Below are 14,851 nucleotides of genomic sequence, written 5' to 3'. Positions count from 1 at the left end.
GGTTACTCTGCAGGTGAACTGGTCTCCCTGCCTCCAGACTTACTCGAATCCATTCTCCAGAGGACAACCAGGGCGAGGTTCCAACGATGCAAATATGACCGTGCATCCTAATCTGTCAAATCATATCATCTAAACTTTGTTTTAGGAAAACTAGTAACTGTGCCTGAAGTTAGACACAGCAAGATTAGTTAATGGGCTGTGAAGCTCAGTGACACACAATTTAAATGATAACCACTAATTCCTTCTCCAAGACTGCTTCATGGAAGTGAAGACTGGTCAACCATGATGCCAGCCTCACTTTGTTGGCTGCATCTAATTACTTAACCTTAGGTTCCCCTCATTCTCTTCCAGGTTTTGCTACCAATTCGATTCTTCTCTAGTAGAAAAATATTCATTAAATTGAATCTATCACAGGATCTACAACTCTGTAGCCATTTCTCACCCAAAGGAAATGAACATAATCCAATCACCTGTTCCTTAGCGTGTTTCTGCTGCTCTCTTCTTTTACGTTCTTCTTCATCTACTTTGCTGATAACAATATAGCGCTCTTTCTAAAAGACATAAAGCAGATATACAATTTTCTGGAAGCTACCTGACCCCTACCCCCCAAAATTCAGATTCTGCTACCAGTAGAAGTACAGTTTTTCTCACTGCACAGTCCTTCATGGGCTAAACACACTGAAAGTATTTTGAAATGCCACCAAAAGTTGAGTTGATGCTTTACAAACCAAAACTCCACCTCCGTGTTTCCATGACATTTTCCCATGGTTTATTAATCACCCAAAAGACAATTATAAATATCAACAGACAGTGAGAATAAGACACTCCATAATGAACACTAAGATGCTGCATTTGAACATGAATTTCTAAATAGTTGTTTTTAAGATAATTTCTATATAATCTATAAAAAATGTTGATCACTATGTTGTACACCTGAAACTGTAATATTGTAAGTTAACCACACCTCGATAAAAAAATTTCTACATTTCATTAACATAAGAAAAAAATCCTGGGGAATTCCCTGGTGGTCCAGTGCTTAGGCTTCCAGGCTCTCACTGCCAAGGGCCCGGGTTCAATCCCTGGTCGGGAAACTAAAATCCCACAAGCCGTGTGGTATGGCCAAAAAAAAGGGGAAAAAAAAAAATCCTGGATTTTCTGGTAACTTGTCAGATAACTAGCACCTTCTTTCTCACATACTGCATTTTGTATCAATCAAATATACTACAAAACCTCCTGTGTCAAAGTTTGAGATTTTTCTTCCAGCAAGACTTAATTTACTTAATCTCTTATTTAATTAGACATCTGACTTAACAACAAGAACTAAATTCTAAAATTCTGTAGAAGGAACGCACTATTAGCTCACCATCAGCCCACCTTTACCCATCACAGTTCTATCACTGCACCCTGGGAGTACATGATGATAGCTATGTTTATGCCCCAGATTCTAAAATTTAATTTTACTGGGCCACATAACAGGAAGCAATTATTACATGGATACCATGTATATCAGCTTTCTGTGAGGATTAAGAACATGTACTAACATTTGCATACTTTCAAGTTTACATAGCATGTTCACTTCCATCTACCCACTTGATAACTATTTTTTAAAAAGCTGTGAGATAGGTATAGCTCATTACCATGCTCATGCCCAATGCACAAATGAGGAAAACGAGGCTGGCAGAGGGGAAATGACTTGCCCAGTGTCACCCAGTTCATATGTAGCAGAGCCAAGGAGTAAACTCTGACTTTCAACTGCTCGATTTGATTGCATTTTGCATTTGCATACTGTTGCATAGGTTTCATGCGTTTGATGTTGGCCCTGGATAATTCTTGAGGTTACCTTTTCAGTTTCTAAAGTCTCAACATGAATGCCTTTGGGATACCTAAAGAAAAGAAAGAAAACATGACGTCAGTAGATGAGACAACAGCTAAAACCCTACGTATTTTAAAAACAACTACATAGCCATAATTTCATTACTTAAGTTTTATTAAGTATGAAATAAATACCGCTACTAGGAAGATTTTAGAGTAATTTCAGCTACTAAATGTTTCCCTCTCTCTCCTCTTAAAACACAGAAATGTGGGCTTCCCTGGTAGCGCAGTGGTTGAGAGTCTGCCTGCCGATGCAGGGGACACGGGTTCATGTCCCAGTCCGGGAAGATCCCACATGCCACGGAGCGGCTGGGCCGTGAGCCATGGCCGCTGAGCCTGCGCGTCCGGAGCCTGTGCTCCGCAATGGGAGAGGCCACAACAGTGAGAGGCCCGCGTACCGCAAAAAAAAAAAAAAAAAAAAAAAAACACACAGGAATGTAACTGATTTCAAATTAATATTTTTAGGACTTAGGCATCTTCTGAAATGTCAGGCATCCCGTAATACAGTCAACTCATTACTACACTGTCAAATCTTGCTTCTAAATATCACAATGTTTACTTCCTAAGAAAAATTCTGAAGGTCTCTTTGGATGATCTGGGGCATGCACAGGGGAGATGTGAGATGAGTAACTCTGCTGTAATCCGGCACAGTAGTTTCATCTGCCCAGGAGAGGAATCTGGAACTCGGGTGGAGTACGTGGCAAGGATAACGTGAGAGGAAAGGAGCCTGGTCAAACAACAATGGCCCTTTTCCTGTTTTGGTCAAAGTAAATTCCCAGTATACATGCCACTGGCAGACTCTAACGAAAGAACAAGAACCCCAAACAAAGTCAAGTGCAAACATCCATCTGTCTAATCCTGATACTCAATTTTTGAGTTAGAGATCCACTTGAAAATATAATTAAACCAACAGAAACACCGCCAGAAAAATACACACACACAATTTTGGATATTGTTTCAGGGGATTCATAGGCCTCCTGAAACCTACCCATGGCCTAACCCCTGTTTTAGAAAAAGCATTCACCTGAGTATTTCCCAGGTCTTAAAACCAAATCTTTACCATATATTGATACCTTCAAAGAACAAAAACACTATACATCCAGAAGTTAATGGACAGGCCAAAGTGACAGTTAAAAGAAAATTGTAAAGGCTTTGCAACATCTACTAAGAAGGAATAACAAGGAAATAAATTAAGTGGGTATGAAATAAATTAAGTGGGTATTCAACTTAAGAAATTAGGGGAAAACAATAACAAAATAAAGCACTGCCCAAGAACATGGTATGGTCAAATCACCAAGAACTGCAGAATATCAAAAATGAAATAAGAGCTAAAAAATTACATTTAGTTTTTAAATCCTGGGTCCCTCACAGAGCTCTCGTGTATAATATAAACACTTACTTCCAGCTCAAAGTCTGATAAATTAGTTTTCTTTGGAACCTATAAAAACAAATGAAAAGGTATTAATTTTGGCTCATTAAAGGAAAATTCAAACTGACCAAGCACTGGTTGGGAAAGACATTTAATTTTTTTTTTTTTTTTAGAAGATGGATTGGGGATTTCCCTGGTGGTGCAGTGGATGGGAAACTGCCTGCCAGTGTAGGGGACATGGGTTCGATCCCTGGTCCAGGAAGATCTCACATGCCACAGAGTAACTAGCCCGTGTGCCACAACTACTGAGCCTGTGCACCACAACTACTGAAGCCTGCGCTCCTAGAGCCCATGCTCTGCAACAAGAGAAGCCCACGCACTGCAACAAAGAGTAGCCCCGCTTACCGCAACTAGAGAAAGCCCACGTACAGCAACAAAGACCCAATGCAGCCAAAAATACATAAAATTTAAAATAATAATGATAATAATAATGGATAGAATAAATAAAGATGGATTGAATTTTTTTTATTTCATATTGGAGTATAGTTGATTAACAATGCTGAGTTGGTTTCAGGTGTAGAGCAAAGTGATTGAGTTATTCATATACATGTATTTATTCTTTTTCAAATTGGGAAAAATATTTAATTTTTAAAGGAGACTTCATCAGAAGCGACAGGTAATGTGCAAACAAGAGCAGACAGGATGTTTGAGGTGGGAGGATTCCTCACCACTTTTCTTCATCGAAATGCTCTTTATTATTATTATTATTATACTGCCTTTATAGAAGAGGCAGAAGTTCTTGTCTAACCAAAGTATTACTTCCTGTGGCTGTATGAAGAGTTTTAAGTAGACAGATGTATTAAAACACTTCTGTGAAGCTAGTCACAAAGTAAAAGGAAGGAAAGCAGGCTGTTTCAGTCACTGACTCTACGAAACACTGATGTTTTTTACTGCAGAGAGAAATTAAAAGGACAGGAGTAGGGCTGCCCTGGTGGCACAGTGGCTGAGAGTCCACCTGCCGATGCAGGGGACACGGGTTCATGCCCCAGTCTGGGAAGATCCCACATGCCGCGGAGCGGCTGGGCCCGTGAGCCATGGCCGCTGAGCCTGTGCGTCCGGAGCCTGTGCTCCGCAACAGGAGTGGCCACAGCAGTGAGAGGCCCACATACCGCAAAAAAAAAAAAAAAAAAAAGGGACAGGAGTAGCCTGACAGTAAATTCTGCTCTTCTGAAGCCTTTATGTATGAAGCGCAAGTCGAGGCTACAATAATGATGCCACTCTTGAGCATGACTTAAAGCAAAGGTGCACAACAGTTTTCTCCCCTCCAGGATGGAACAAAGCATTCATTCAGTGTCTCTATATACCATGGTCCCAATTCTGTTAATGCTAAAGTTAGTGCTGAAATATTGGGAACATACCTATAATAAAAAGACTATTTATGAAAGCATTTTTAAGCAACCAAATGGAGCACATGCCAGAAATCATCTACCTTTCCAAAAAAAGTACACATGAAAATATTCAGGGCAACTGACCCAGTACATGGCTCTAAATCCAAGTTCTTGTTTTCTTCACTTTGTAATAAATCTTCTATTTTCTCTCTGAGGAATTAGAATAAAAACATGACCATCAGCATCATTAAGGAATGAAGTTGTCAACCAGCAGAATCATCACACTCAAAAGCAATCCAAATACAAGAACATACGACACTGTAATTTTACCAAATCATGTTATAACTTTTTAGTTCAGTAAGGCTTAAAGAAAAATACTTTATTTTGGCATTTGTTGCTGTTATTAATGAGTTCTCAACAACTTCTCCAGGATTCAGCAATACAAATGATTTGCATTTTTACTTTGCTAGTAAAGCAGTTATACTGACAGCTAAACAGAGCAAAACCAGATGCTCCTCTGAGGGCACGTTTGCTTGTCAGAAACTTCACTGCAAGAGAAAAAAACATGGATGTGTTGCAAATATCTGGATGGGCCTCTGCTTTCATGGGGACTGGACGGTGGCTGTCAGGCCCGTGGTCCACGCAGGTCTGACCACTTGGCCAAGATAGTCTCTTGCCTGGCGACACATGGGAAGTCTAAGTACAGTACACAGAACTCGATTTACAGTTGACAGCTGTGACACAAACTCAATACACCACAGTTAAATCCTGCCCCTCAGACATCACACCTCTGTGTGCACTGTGCACGTGAAGCACGAGCCTGAGATACAGACGTCAGCCCTGCTCCAAGACACGTGACTCAACGCACGTTTGGTTTCAGTTTAGGAACTTACACCACTTGGTCAATAAACTTCTTCTGATCCTCAGGAATCGTCACGGGACATTTTGAAGTGTTAGGAGACGCGTACGACAAAGCGCCTACACCGTTGGACTGTAAACGTTTTTCATCATACTGCTCTCTTAACTGTCTTTCTTCTTCCTGGTTTAAGTATGGAATTCCTGAACAGAATTTTTAAAACAATGCATTAGCAGAAGTAACCATTTATCATAAAAATTTTGTAACAAACCAAGGCGTCTAAAAGACTCAGGAAAGACCATATTTAACTACAGCTCAAAAAAAATCAATGGAAAAAACAAATGATTTTGAAATGTGTTTGTCTATTCATTCACTCCATTCGCTCGTTCATTCATTCTCCTTTCAACAAACTGTGATTTGGCTCTTACGTTGTGCCAGGCACTGTTTCAGGCACTAATGAGCTAACAGTGAACAAGGTAGACTTGTCCTGCTCTGTAGTGAAGCGAATGACCTTAGGTTGACCAGAGAAGGCCACCAGGATGGAGGACCTCAGGGTAAGAATGAATCAGACATGAAGGATCTGGGGGAAGAGTATTTCAGGCAGGGAACAAGCATAAATGCCCAGAGGATGGAAAAGGCTTGGACTGTTCCAGAAACAGCAAGGAAGCATAAGCAGGAGAATGGCGTAATGTCAGGTTGGAGAGGATGGGGCAAGATTACATAGCCCCTTACAGGCCACGTAAGAATTTACTTTATTCTACGAGCAATGGGATATCATCAGGTTTTAAGCAAGACAATCACATTATCTGCTCCATGTTTTTAAAAGATCATCTGGACTCCTGTGAGAGTGGAAGTAGGGAGGTCAGATGGAAGGAACTGTCCACTGCAGATGTCCAGGCCAGAGACAACCGCTTAGATCAGAGGTCAGCAGACTTTTCCTTAAAGGGACAAACAGTAGATGTTTTAGGCTTGAGGGCCATACAGGGATCTCTGTTGCAACTACTTAACTCTGACCTTTGTAACATGAAAACAGCCACACAATGGGTAAATGAATGGGTATGGCTGTGTCCCAGTAAAGCTTTATTTATAAAATAGGCAGAAAGTCATAGTTTATGACCTTGGCCTAATCTACAGAGATGGAGAGAATGATTCTAGAGATAGGAGAGCTAGAACTTGCCAACATACTTGGGTGAGGGAGAAAGGGAAGGGCAAAATAAAAAACGACATCTAACTATTAGGTTTAAGCAGTTGGGACAACGGTAGGGCCACTTACTGAAGTGGGGAAAACTAGGCAATGAATAGACTTGGGGCCCAAGAGGTGAAAATCAAAAGCTACCTCCTGGATATAATAAATCATCTAGGGATGTATATATAAATGAAGAGGTGCAGATATAAGCCTAAAGCTCCAGAGAATGGTGTTGAGATATAAATGTAGGTGTCATCAGGACGTGGGGGGGCATTAAAAGCCATGTGACACTTAAAAAACTTTATAGAAAGTATGATGGAATTAGAAAATCATCACTCGTCAGCAATAATAATTGTTTCAAGCAAGAATTATCAATGGATGCTAAAACTAATTGGTGAAAAAGTGATCCACATTAAAAACACCAACAGCTGCACAACAATATTAGTGTACTTCATACTTTACATACTACAAAAAAAAAAGTTATCGTCGGTAATGCGGCTAATTGATGTCATATGCCTCCTGATATGATGCACTGAGCAGCACAGACATTCACATGTGTAGTATCCCTGCCCGAGATGAACAGATGCATTTGGACTTGTCTGAGGAAACATCAAAAAAATCCAAATCGAGGGGCATTCTACAAAATAACTGGCCTCCACTATGCAAAAACGTCAAGGTACTAAAATCGCAGACTGAGAAACTGTTCTGGATTTTAAAAGAGCAAAGAGATATGACAGTTCAAAGGCAACGTGTGGTCCTGGATTGAATCTGGACAAGGGGAAATTATTTTTCCTCTTTTGCTATAAGTAGCAAAACTTATATTAGGTTTGCAAATGAGGTAACAGTACTGTAGCAATGTCAATTTCCTAATTTGGATTACTGGGCTATATAAGAGCTCTTGTTTTTAGGAAAATTCACACTGAAGTAGTTAGGAATAAAGGAGCATCATGGGTGCAACTTATTCTAAAATGGTTCAGGAAAAAAATTATATATACACATATATAATGAGAGAAAGGACAACAAAGCAAACATTATAATGCTAACACCTGGGAAATCAGAGGGAAGGTATCAGGAATTCTTTGCGGTATTCTGGCAACATATATATAAGTCTGAAATTATTTCGAAATGAGAATTTAATAATAAAAAATAAATAAAACCATGGAATATATGAGACCAACTAGGAAAAGTAATATTTAGAAGCTGGCGAGACGAGAATGAGCCAATCAGGACGAGGGGGAGTCCAGAGGGAGGTGGGACGAAAACCAGGAGAATGAGTGTCTGAAAGCCAGAGGACAGAGTCTAGGGAAGGAGGGAGCAATCGACTGGGTCAAATTCCTCCAAAGGTGGAACAAGATGAGGACAAAGAAGGATCTATGGGGTCTGAGATCATGGCAGGCACGGGGGACCAGCAGTGTCCTTGGAGGGGTGCAGATGGCGGGCCAGCTGGGGGTGGGTGAAGAAAAAAACTAGAGGGGAAGAGGAAGGAACAGTGAGAACACACATCTCATTCAAGATGCTTTCCTCTGAGTGGGAGGATCACAGGCCAGAAGTAGAAAGGGGATGTGGAATCAAGTGAGGGGGGGATGGTTTTGCTTTGGTTGGAGTTATTTCAAGACAGAGATGTTCCTGCAGGCCTGCTTAATCTTCACAGGCCACCAACTCCTTCGGTGGTCGGGTGAAATCTACAGACCCTTCCCCAGAGTAATGTTTTCAAATGCATAAAATAAAATATGCAAGATTGTAAAGAAAGGTAATTATATTGAAATAGTTACCAAAAATTTTTTTTTTTCATCTGTGATATAATAATACGGGATAATAATACAGGAAATCAGCTTCCTGGTCAACACATTAAATAACAAGACCTAATGGCAGGTGACATAACTATGATAATTTCAAAGTACTGATGAAGGTAAACAATATTCAAGATATCTGTCACAACTGAAATGCCATTTGAAGATACCTGGGATTTCACTGAGGACAACCTCCCAGCTACTCTAACACTGCTGGGTTGTTGCCGACATTCCTAACAGAAGAAACAAACAAATTCAGTTCAAGGTTAGAGAAAATATAGATTTGAATTCCACAATGCCCTCCCCAAGTTCACAGACTTCTGAATTCTATCTATGGCAGGAAGGCGGCCATGGCCTAGATTAAGAAGCTCTGCACTTTCACAAAGCATGTTTACAAAGGTTGATGGAATGATCAGCAGAGACGGGAAAATATCCAGGAGAGAGAAGGGCAAACTGGAAGAGCCAGTGTCTGACTAGGAGGCAGGTACTAGCCTCTGACCGGTGCAGGGACTCCTCTTCTCTGTAAGGAGAGAAACGAAAAGGCTGAGCCCAGGTTCGGGGGAGACCTGTGGGTCTGGTGGTGAGAACACGAAGTGGCTCTTCCCTGATGGCTTCTATTTTCATTGAGAGGCATGGTCATCAACTGAGTGCGACAGACATCACAGAGAGTTGGAAAGGGAATTTCTAAGTCAGAAAAGTAGGATTTTTGAGCACGACTGAGTCCTTTCTTGAAGCTTGTGGTCATGAATTTAAAGTGACAAATTAGCTCAGGTGTGTCACATTTGCCTGCAATATTCAGATGCTCAGAAATAGAGGAGGTGGATGATAAGATCCAACCAGGGCTGGGACTTGGCTAGACCAGGGCAATAGAGGGAAAGAGGAGCAAGGGCTGGAAGAAAGGATAATGATGGACCAGGTGGACAAGGAGAGAAGTCAAGACAGGAGAGTGGAAGGTAGCCGATAGTGAAAAAGCAATGGAGGTCAACTGATGGCTGAAATGAGGTACCCAAGTAAGTGGAAGAGAAAGACAAGAGAAATGATGGAGATGGGCACAGTTATTGCTAATAAGACCCATGATGCTACCAAGGGAGTGCAGGGCTAAGGGGAGGCAGAAGCGAGGACTGCTGACCGCCTGGCCAAGAAACAGACAAGACAGAGCATTTGCTGGCTGTCCTTGTGGATGCTGGAGTCACCCAGAAGGAGGAGAGAGGTAGGAGTGGAGAGAAAGACGATAAGCCGTTGCCAGGGCTGCTGGTGAAGGCCACGCCCAGGAAGTCAGCAGAAAGAGGGATGGCAGAGCTGGTGACGCAGCCCTGGGAAGAAGCATGGCTCCTGAGAAGAGGGAACTCAAGTGGATTGAAGGTGGCATGCCTACCACTGCCTGGCTGCAGATACAGAGACAGAGCTGAAACCACCTGTGCTTGGGAGGGCTGCAGGGGGAACGGTAAGAGGAGTCACCTGGTTCCACTTCAGACAAGGAAGTCAAAGGCACTAACAAGAAGAATGCCAGGAGAAAAGGGCCTGGCATTTGCGAACCCTGAGTGGCAAGATTTGATAAGAAAAGAGAAGTGAAGGTCTAGGTCAGAATTACAGAGCATCTACAACAGCACGGGGTTAGAGTCTCGGTAATAACAGTTGGCCTGGGAGCCCTGATGCAGCTCTGACTAAAATATTACAAGGTCTGACTACAAAACTAGAGAGTGAGGCATCCTCCAATTTAGCTGTTTCTCTCCTTTTATGAAAATAAAACCATCAGGCTAGAAATTACACACTCATATGAGTCTGGGTAAAGTAGTTCCTTCAAAAGATTTCTGCAACTATTCCATTATAGGGCTCTAACTACATTTGGAACTTGTGTTTTATAATGGCTTTCAGAGTCAAGTATGAGCCAAAGCAAATAAATTGTTTTATTATACCCAAACTGTGTTACCCAGCTGGTTCATCCACCATGTTAAGCAGTTTGGATTCCAAATTTCTTTTAGTATTTCCAAAAATCAAAATCATCACTAGACATGAAGACGCAGCACCACTAAAGCAATTTAAAAAACAACATGACATGGGTGCTAAAGGCCCTGCAAGGATATCATGCTCAGGGGAAGAGACTTTAGCTGAAGTCTTTGTTCTAGAACCTTTGCTGAGAAAAATCTCCTTTCTTACCTCACTCAATAATACATTCCCCATGGGAATGAATACAATTTACAAGAATAATTAAGTGAAAAGTACCTATTGACCTTAGAGCAGCAGGCACTTAATACTGCTGAGAAAACCAGAGGCTTTCTCCAATACTTTTCGGGAAACAAATGAAGGGAGGAAGGAAAACCACTCTGGTGTGGTCTAACGTCCGGTGTTCATTCATCAAATATTTAACTGTCACCTCCCTGATATGGAAGAGGAATCGTGCTCCGCTCTGGGGATAAGGAAGGGACGTAGTCCCTCCCTCCAGGCCGCTTGCCAGCCTATCATGCCAGCAAGTTAGCCATCAGGATTGTGCAGACTATGTAGACATTCTTCCTCCAAAGACCATCTCTGTATTACTGGAATACGGCTGCTTTTTAAAATGCTACATCGTAGCACTTGTACCACTGAAAGGAAACAGGGATGCAGTCCCCCCAGGTGGTCTGCCAGGAAACCAAGTCACACCAGCGACAGAAAAGCTCCACTCAGTGAGACCAGGAGCTTGAGGGGCCTCATTAGAGCTAAATGAAGTAGCTGCTCCTCTCCTGTTCAGGCCTTAAAAAAAGGGCACAATAAAAACTCCATGGCTGCACACGATGGACTGGGAATCCGAGATCCTGTCTCGGACAGCAGGCACAAAAAGAGAATTCTCAACTAAATCCAGATTTACAAGCTCTAAAGAGAGTTCACACATAGTCTTACCGTTGCGAAAAACTTTATTAAAATCAAATCCTTGGCTTGCTAGAAAGTCAATGCTTGAGCTCTGAAACAAGAGTAAACAGAACATGCGTTTCGGTGATGTTCGTGGCAGGTGTATGAATAGAAGCAGAGAAAGAACTCAGGCAAGTAAACAAAGGCAACCAGGCAAGAAGGCAGCATGCTAAAGGTCAGAGGACAAGGCATTTCTACTCCACAGCTGCCAAATCATCCATTAATTCACTTAAACTATCTGGGCTCTTCTCCTTTATAGCCTATAAAACAAATATCCTTTGTTTCACAACATTTAAGAAAATTTTACTTAGTGAACATATATTCTCCCAATCGGCAGGAAACTCCTGGTGGCTGTACTGACTAGGAGACTATAAATAAAAATTAAATGTATTTCTATTATCTCACCCCAGGTTCAGGTTTAAGGTAGCAAACATGTGCAAGTTATAAGGTATCAATTATTCACTTCAACTTAGATTCTGAAAGCCCCAAATCTTTTTTTTCTTTTTTTGGCCACGCCGTGTGGCATGTGGGATCTTAGTTCCCCGACCAGGGATTGAACCTGCGCCTCCTGCTTTGGAAGGGCAGAGTCTTAACCATTGGACTGCCAGGGAAGTCCCAAGCTCTTAATTGGATGTTCTTTACATTCAAGATCAAAATAGAGAAAAATTCCCAGTAACGAGACTTATTAAATACATATCTCAAGCCTAGGGTAAGTCAAAATATATAAGTAAATGTTAGTAAAAATATTAATTAAATAATACTACACAAGAATGGGAAAATTTTCACAAAGTTCTTACTCAACTGACTGAAGAGTGGGAAACATCACTGTAGCTTCTCTAATTTTATTCTTGTTTTAAGTCAGAACATTAGAGGGCAGCACACAAGTCATTTTAATCTGACCCCTCATAGAACTACCTTCCTGACCTCTACCTGACATTATACCATCAGTCTAGGCTGAGGGACGCTGTACCAGTTCCAGTACTCTCTTTAGAGATGCCACTGAAGACAAGGTCTTCTACATTAGTGATTTCTTTATGATAACAGAAGGGGAAATGTCCTGAGGTCTCTAGTCTGAGGAAAGCTGAACTCCTCCTGAGCTCTGGCCTATTTCGATCCTATGGGCCACAGAATTGATTGTGTGTTCCCCCTATTCTTGGCTGGTAGGAAGCTCAGAGACAAAAAGGTGAGACTTTCTTTGACACAAATTCTGTGTTCTAATCATAACACAGTAATCGTATCCTCATTTTTCTTTTCTTCCAACTTTTCACTTACTTATCTTTTTAATCTTATGTTAAAAGGTTTCATATACTGTATATACTTTTATATATATATATACATATACTTTTTACCCAACACAAATTCTTTTTAAAATATGATGAGATATAAAAAGGCAAACTTACCAAATACACACACACACACACACACACACACACACACACACACACACACATACGTGTGGGTACAGGCACATCATTTTCCATCATGTCCAGGTTTCCTGTGGTTTCAAATAAGCAACCAGTCCCCACCCACATCTTCCCTTTTTATCTTGTTCTGAACAAGACCCAATGACTTCTGACTTGGGCCACAAGCCTTTTTATCTACCATGCCTGAGTATTCTTAAAACTCTGCCCACCTAATATTCCATCACTGACAGAGGCACCAAAAGATGGATTATGGAAAGGCATTTTTGTCCCTGCTGTCACTAGACTCCAAAACATCCTAACTTCCTTCTTTAAAAATCCAGAGTCAGAGATTCACCTATCCCCTTTTTGAAGCTATTTATTTTCCACTCAAATAATACCCTCTAAGTTGCACACAAAAAAATGTACTTTATGCCACTGAACTGAAAGCCTCTTAAAATGGTAAATTTTAGGTTATGTATTTTTTACCATAATAAAGAAAAAAACCCATCTAGAAAAATGGCACAGATAAACCAGTTTCCAAGGCAGAAATAGAGACACAGACGTAAAGAACAAACATATGGACACCAAGGGGGGAAAGCGGCCAGGGGTTGGTGGGGGGAGGGTGTGGGATGAATTGGGAGATTGGGATTAACATATATACACTAATTTGTATAAAACAGATAACTAATAAGAACCTGCTGTATAAAAAGAAAAGAAAAGAAAGGAAAAACCCTTTGAACCAACAAAATCTATTTGTGGTTTACTAACCACTATCTTTGGTTTGTCCTAAATGTACCATTTTCAGGATTCAAAAGATGAGCATGGCTACTTGGGAGGACAATTTGACGCATCTATCAAAATGTTAAATATATAAGCTCTATGAGTCAGCAATTCCCCTTCTAGGAAATCTATAAAAACATTCCTACATATAACCAAGACATGCTGCACACAGATGCTGACTATAGCATTGTTTAAATAGGTAACCACTGGAAAACTTCTAAACTCCAGTTAAATAAATTATAACATATCCATACTATGAAATATGAAGACAGTGTGTTAAGTAGAAAATACAAGTTATATAAAATATGAATATTATGATCCTGTGTATATTAAAGAAAAAAGCTAAAATTATGTATATATATGTAGACATAAGAGTATATGTACATATGGACATAAAAGGAGTGAAATGGGGAAAGAAGTGGCATGGGGAAGACAGGATAAAAAAAGAAACTCGTTCTTTACTCTACAGACAGCAGCAGGGTCTCGATTTTTCATGACCACGTATGTATTTTCTTCCATGAATTCAACTATAGATGTTCAGTCAGAAAAAGGAAGGAGAAGAGAAGAAAAAGAGGAGGTGAAGACAATGCCAATGCCATGCAGTTCTTCTGTCGCCCCACTGGACGGGCACGTGCTCCAGGAGTGTGCCTGGCTCTCAGGTAGCTCCCCCATATCCCGCCCAGTGTGAGCAGCTCACTATGTATACAGATGCTTATTTTTCAAAGAGCATATTAAGTTATTTTGCCCCCAAACTCTCCCTGCTTTAAGGGTAATAAGAGCTTTTCAAGATTGATTTTTGACCAGACACAATTTTCACCCTAGTCGCTGACTCCAGAAGCTAATAAGTTCCTTGTAAGATGCAACCCTGCTGTCACCATAGAATTTTAAAACAAAATCCACCTTAGATGGAGGACAAAAGAAAAAAATTCAAAGACACTATCATTTACCATATCCATACAATTCACAAGTTTACTTACTGCATCTAAACCTCTTCTCTGCCTTTGCTTTTCCAGAACAGAGAATTGCACCTTTTTTTTTTTTTTTTTGCGCTACACGGGCCTCTCACTGTTGTGGCCTCTCCCGTTGCGGAGCACAGACTCCGGACGCGCAGGCTCAGCGGCCATGGCTCACGGGCCCAGCCACTCCGCGGCATGTGGGATCTTCCCGGACCGGGGCACGAACCCACGTCCCCTGCATCGGCAGGCGGACTCTCAACCACTGCGCCACCAGGGAAACCCGAGAATTGTACCATTTTTATCCCATTGTCCATTTTAGACATTAGTCTCTGGCCTGTCTTCAAGTCTGTGATGTCTTTCTTTGT

The 14,851-nt window shown here is 41.1% G+C and overlaps 1 protein-coding gene across 3 annotated transcripts in view; it reads right to left on the bottom strand.

Annotated features, from left to right (window-relative positions):
• PARN (poly(A)-specific ribonuclease) overlaps nt 1–14,851 on the bottom strand; it is a 165,619-nt gene that overhangs the window by 144,651 nt on the left and 6,117 nt on the right. For all 3 annotated transcript variants that reach the window (XM_067706582.1, XM_067706583.1, XM_067706584.1), the window contains exons 6-11: nt 11,339–11,399; nt 5,523–5,688; nt 4,774–4,839; nt 3,272–3,310; nt 1,841–1,883; nt 471–551 (exon numbers count right to left, since the gene is read on the bottom strand). In XM_067706582.1, coding sequence (XP_067562683.1) covers nt 471–551; nt 1,841–1,883; nt 3,272–3,310; nt 4,774–4,839; nt 5,523–5,688; nt 11,339–11,399 — 456 coding nt within the window. The remainder of the gene's footprint in view (nt 1–470; nt 552–1,840; nt 1,884–3,271; nt 3,311–4,773; nt 4,840–5,522; nt 5,689–11,338; nt 11,400–14,851) is intronic.

This window comes from Pseudorca crassidens, chromosome 15 (genome assembly GCF_039906515.1).
Source record: "Pseudorca crassidens isolate mPseCra1 chromosome 15, mPseCra1.hap1, whole genome shotgun sequence".
In the NCBI taxonomy this organism is placed as follows: domain Eukaryota; kingdom Metazoa; phylum Chordata; class Mammalia; order Artiodactyla; family Delphinidae; genus Pseudorca; species Pseudorca crassidens.
Note: the sequence above shows the minus strand (reverse complement) of the source record. Positions and strands in the feature narration are given on the sequence as shown.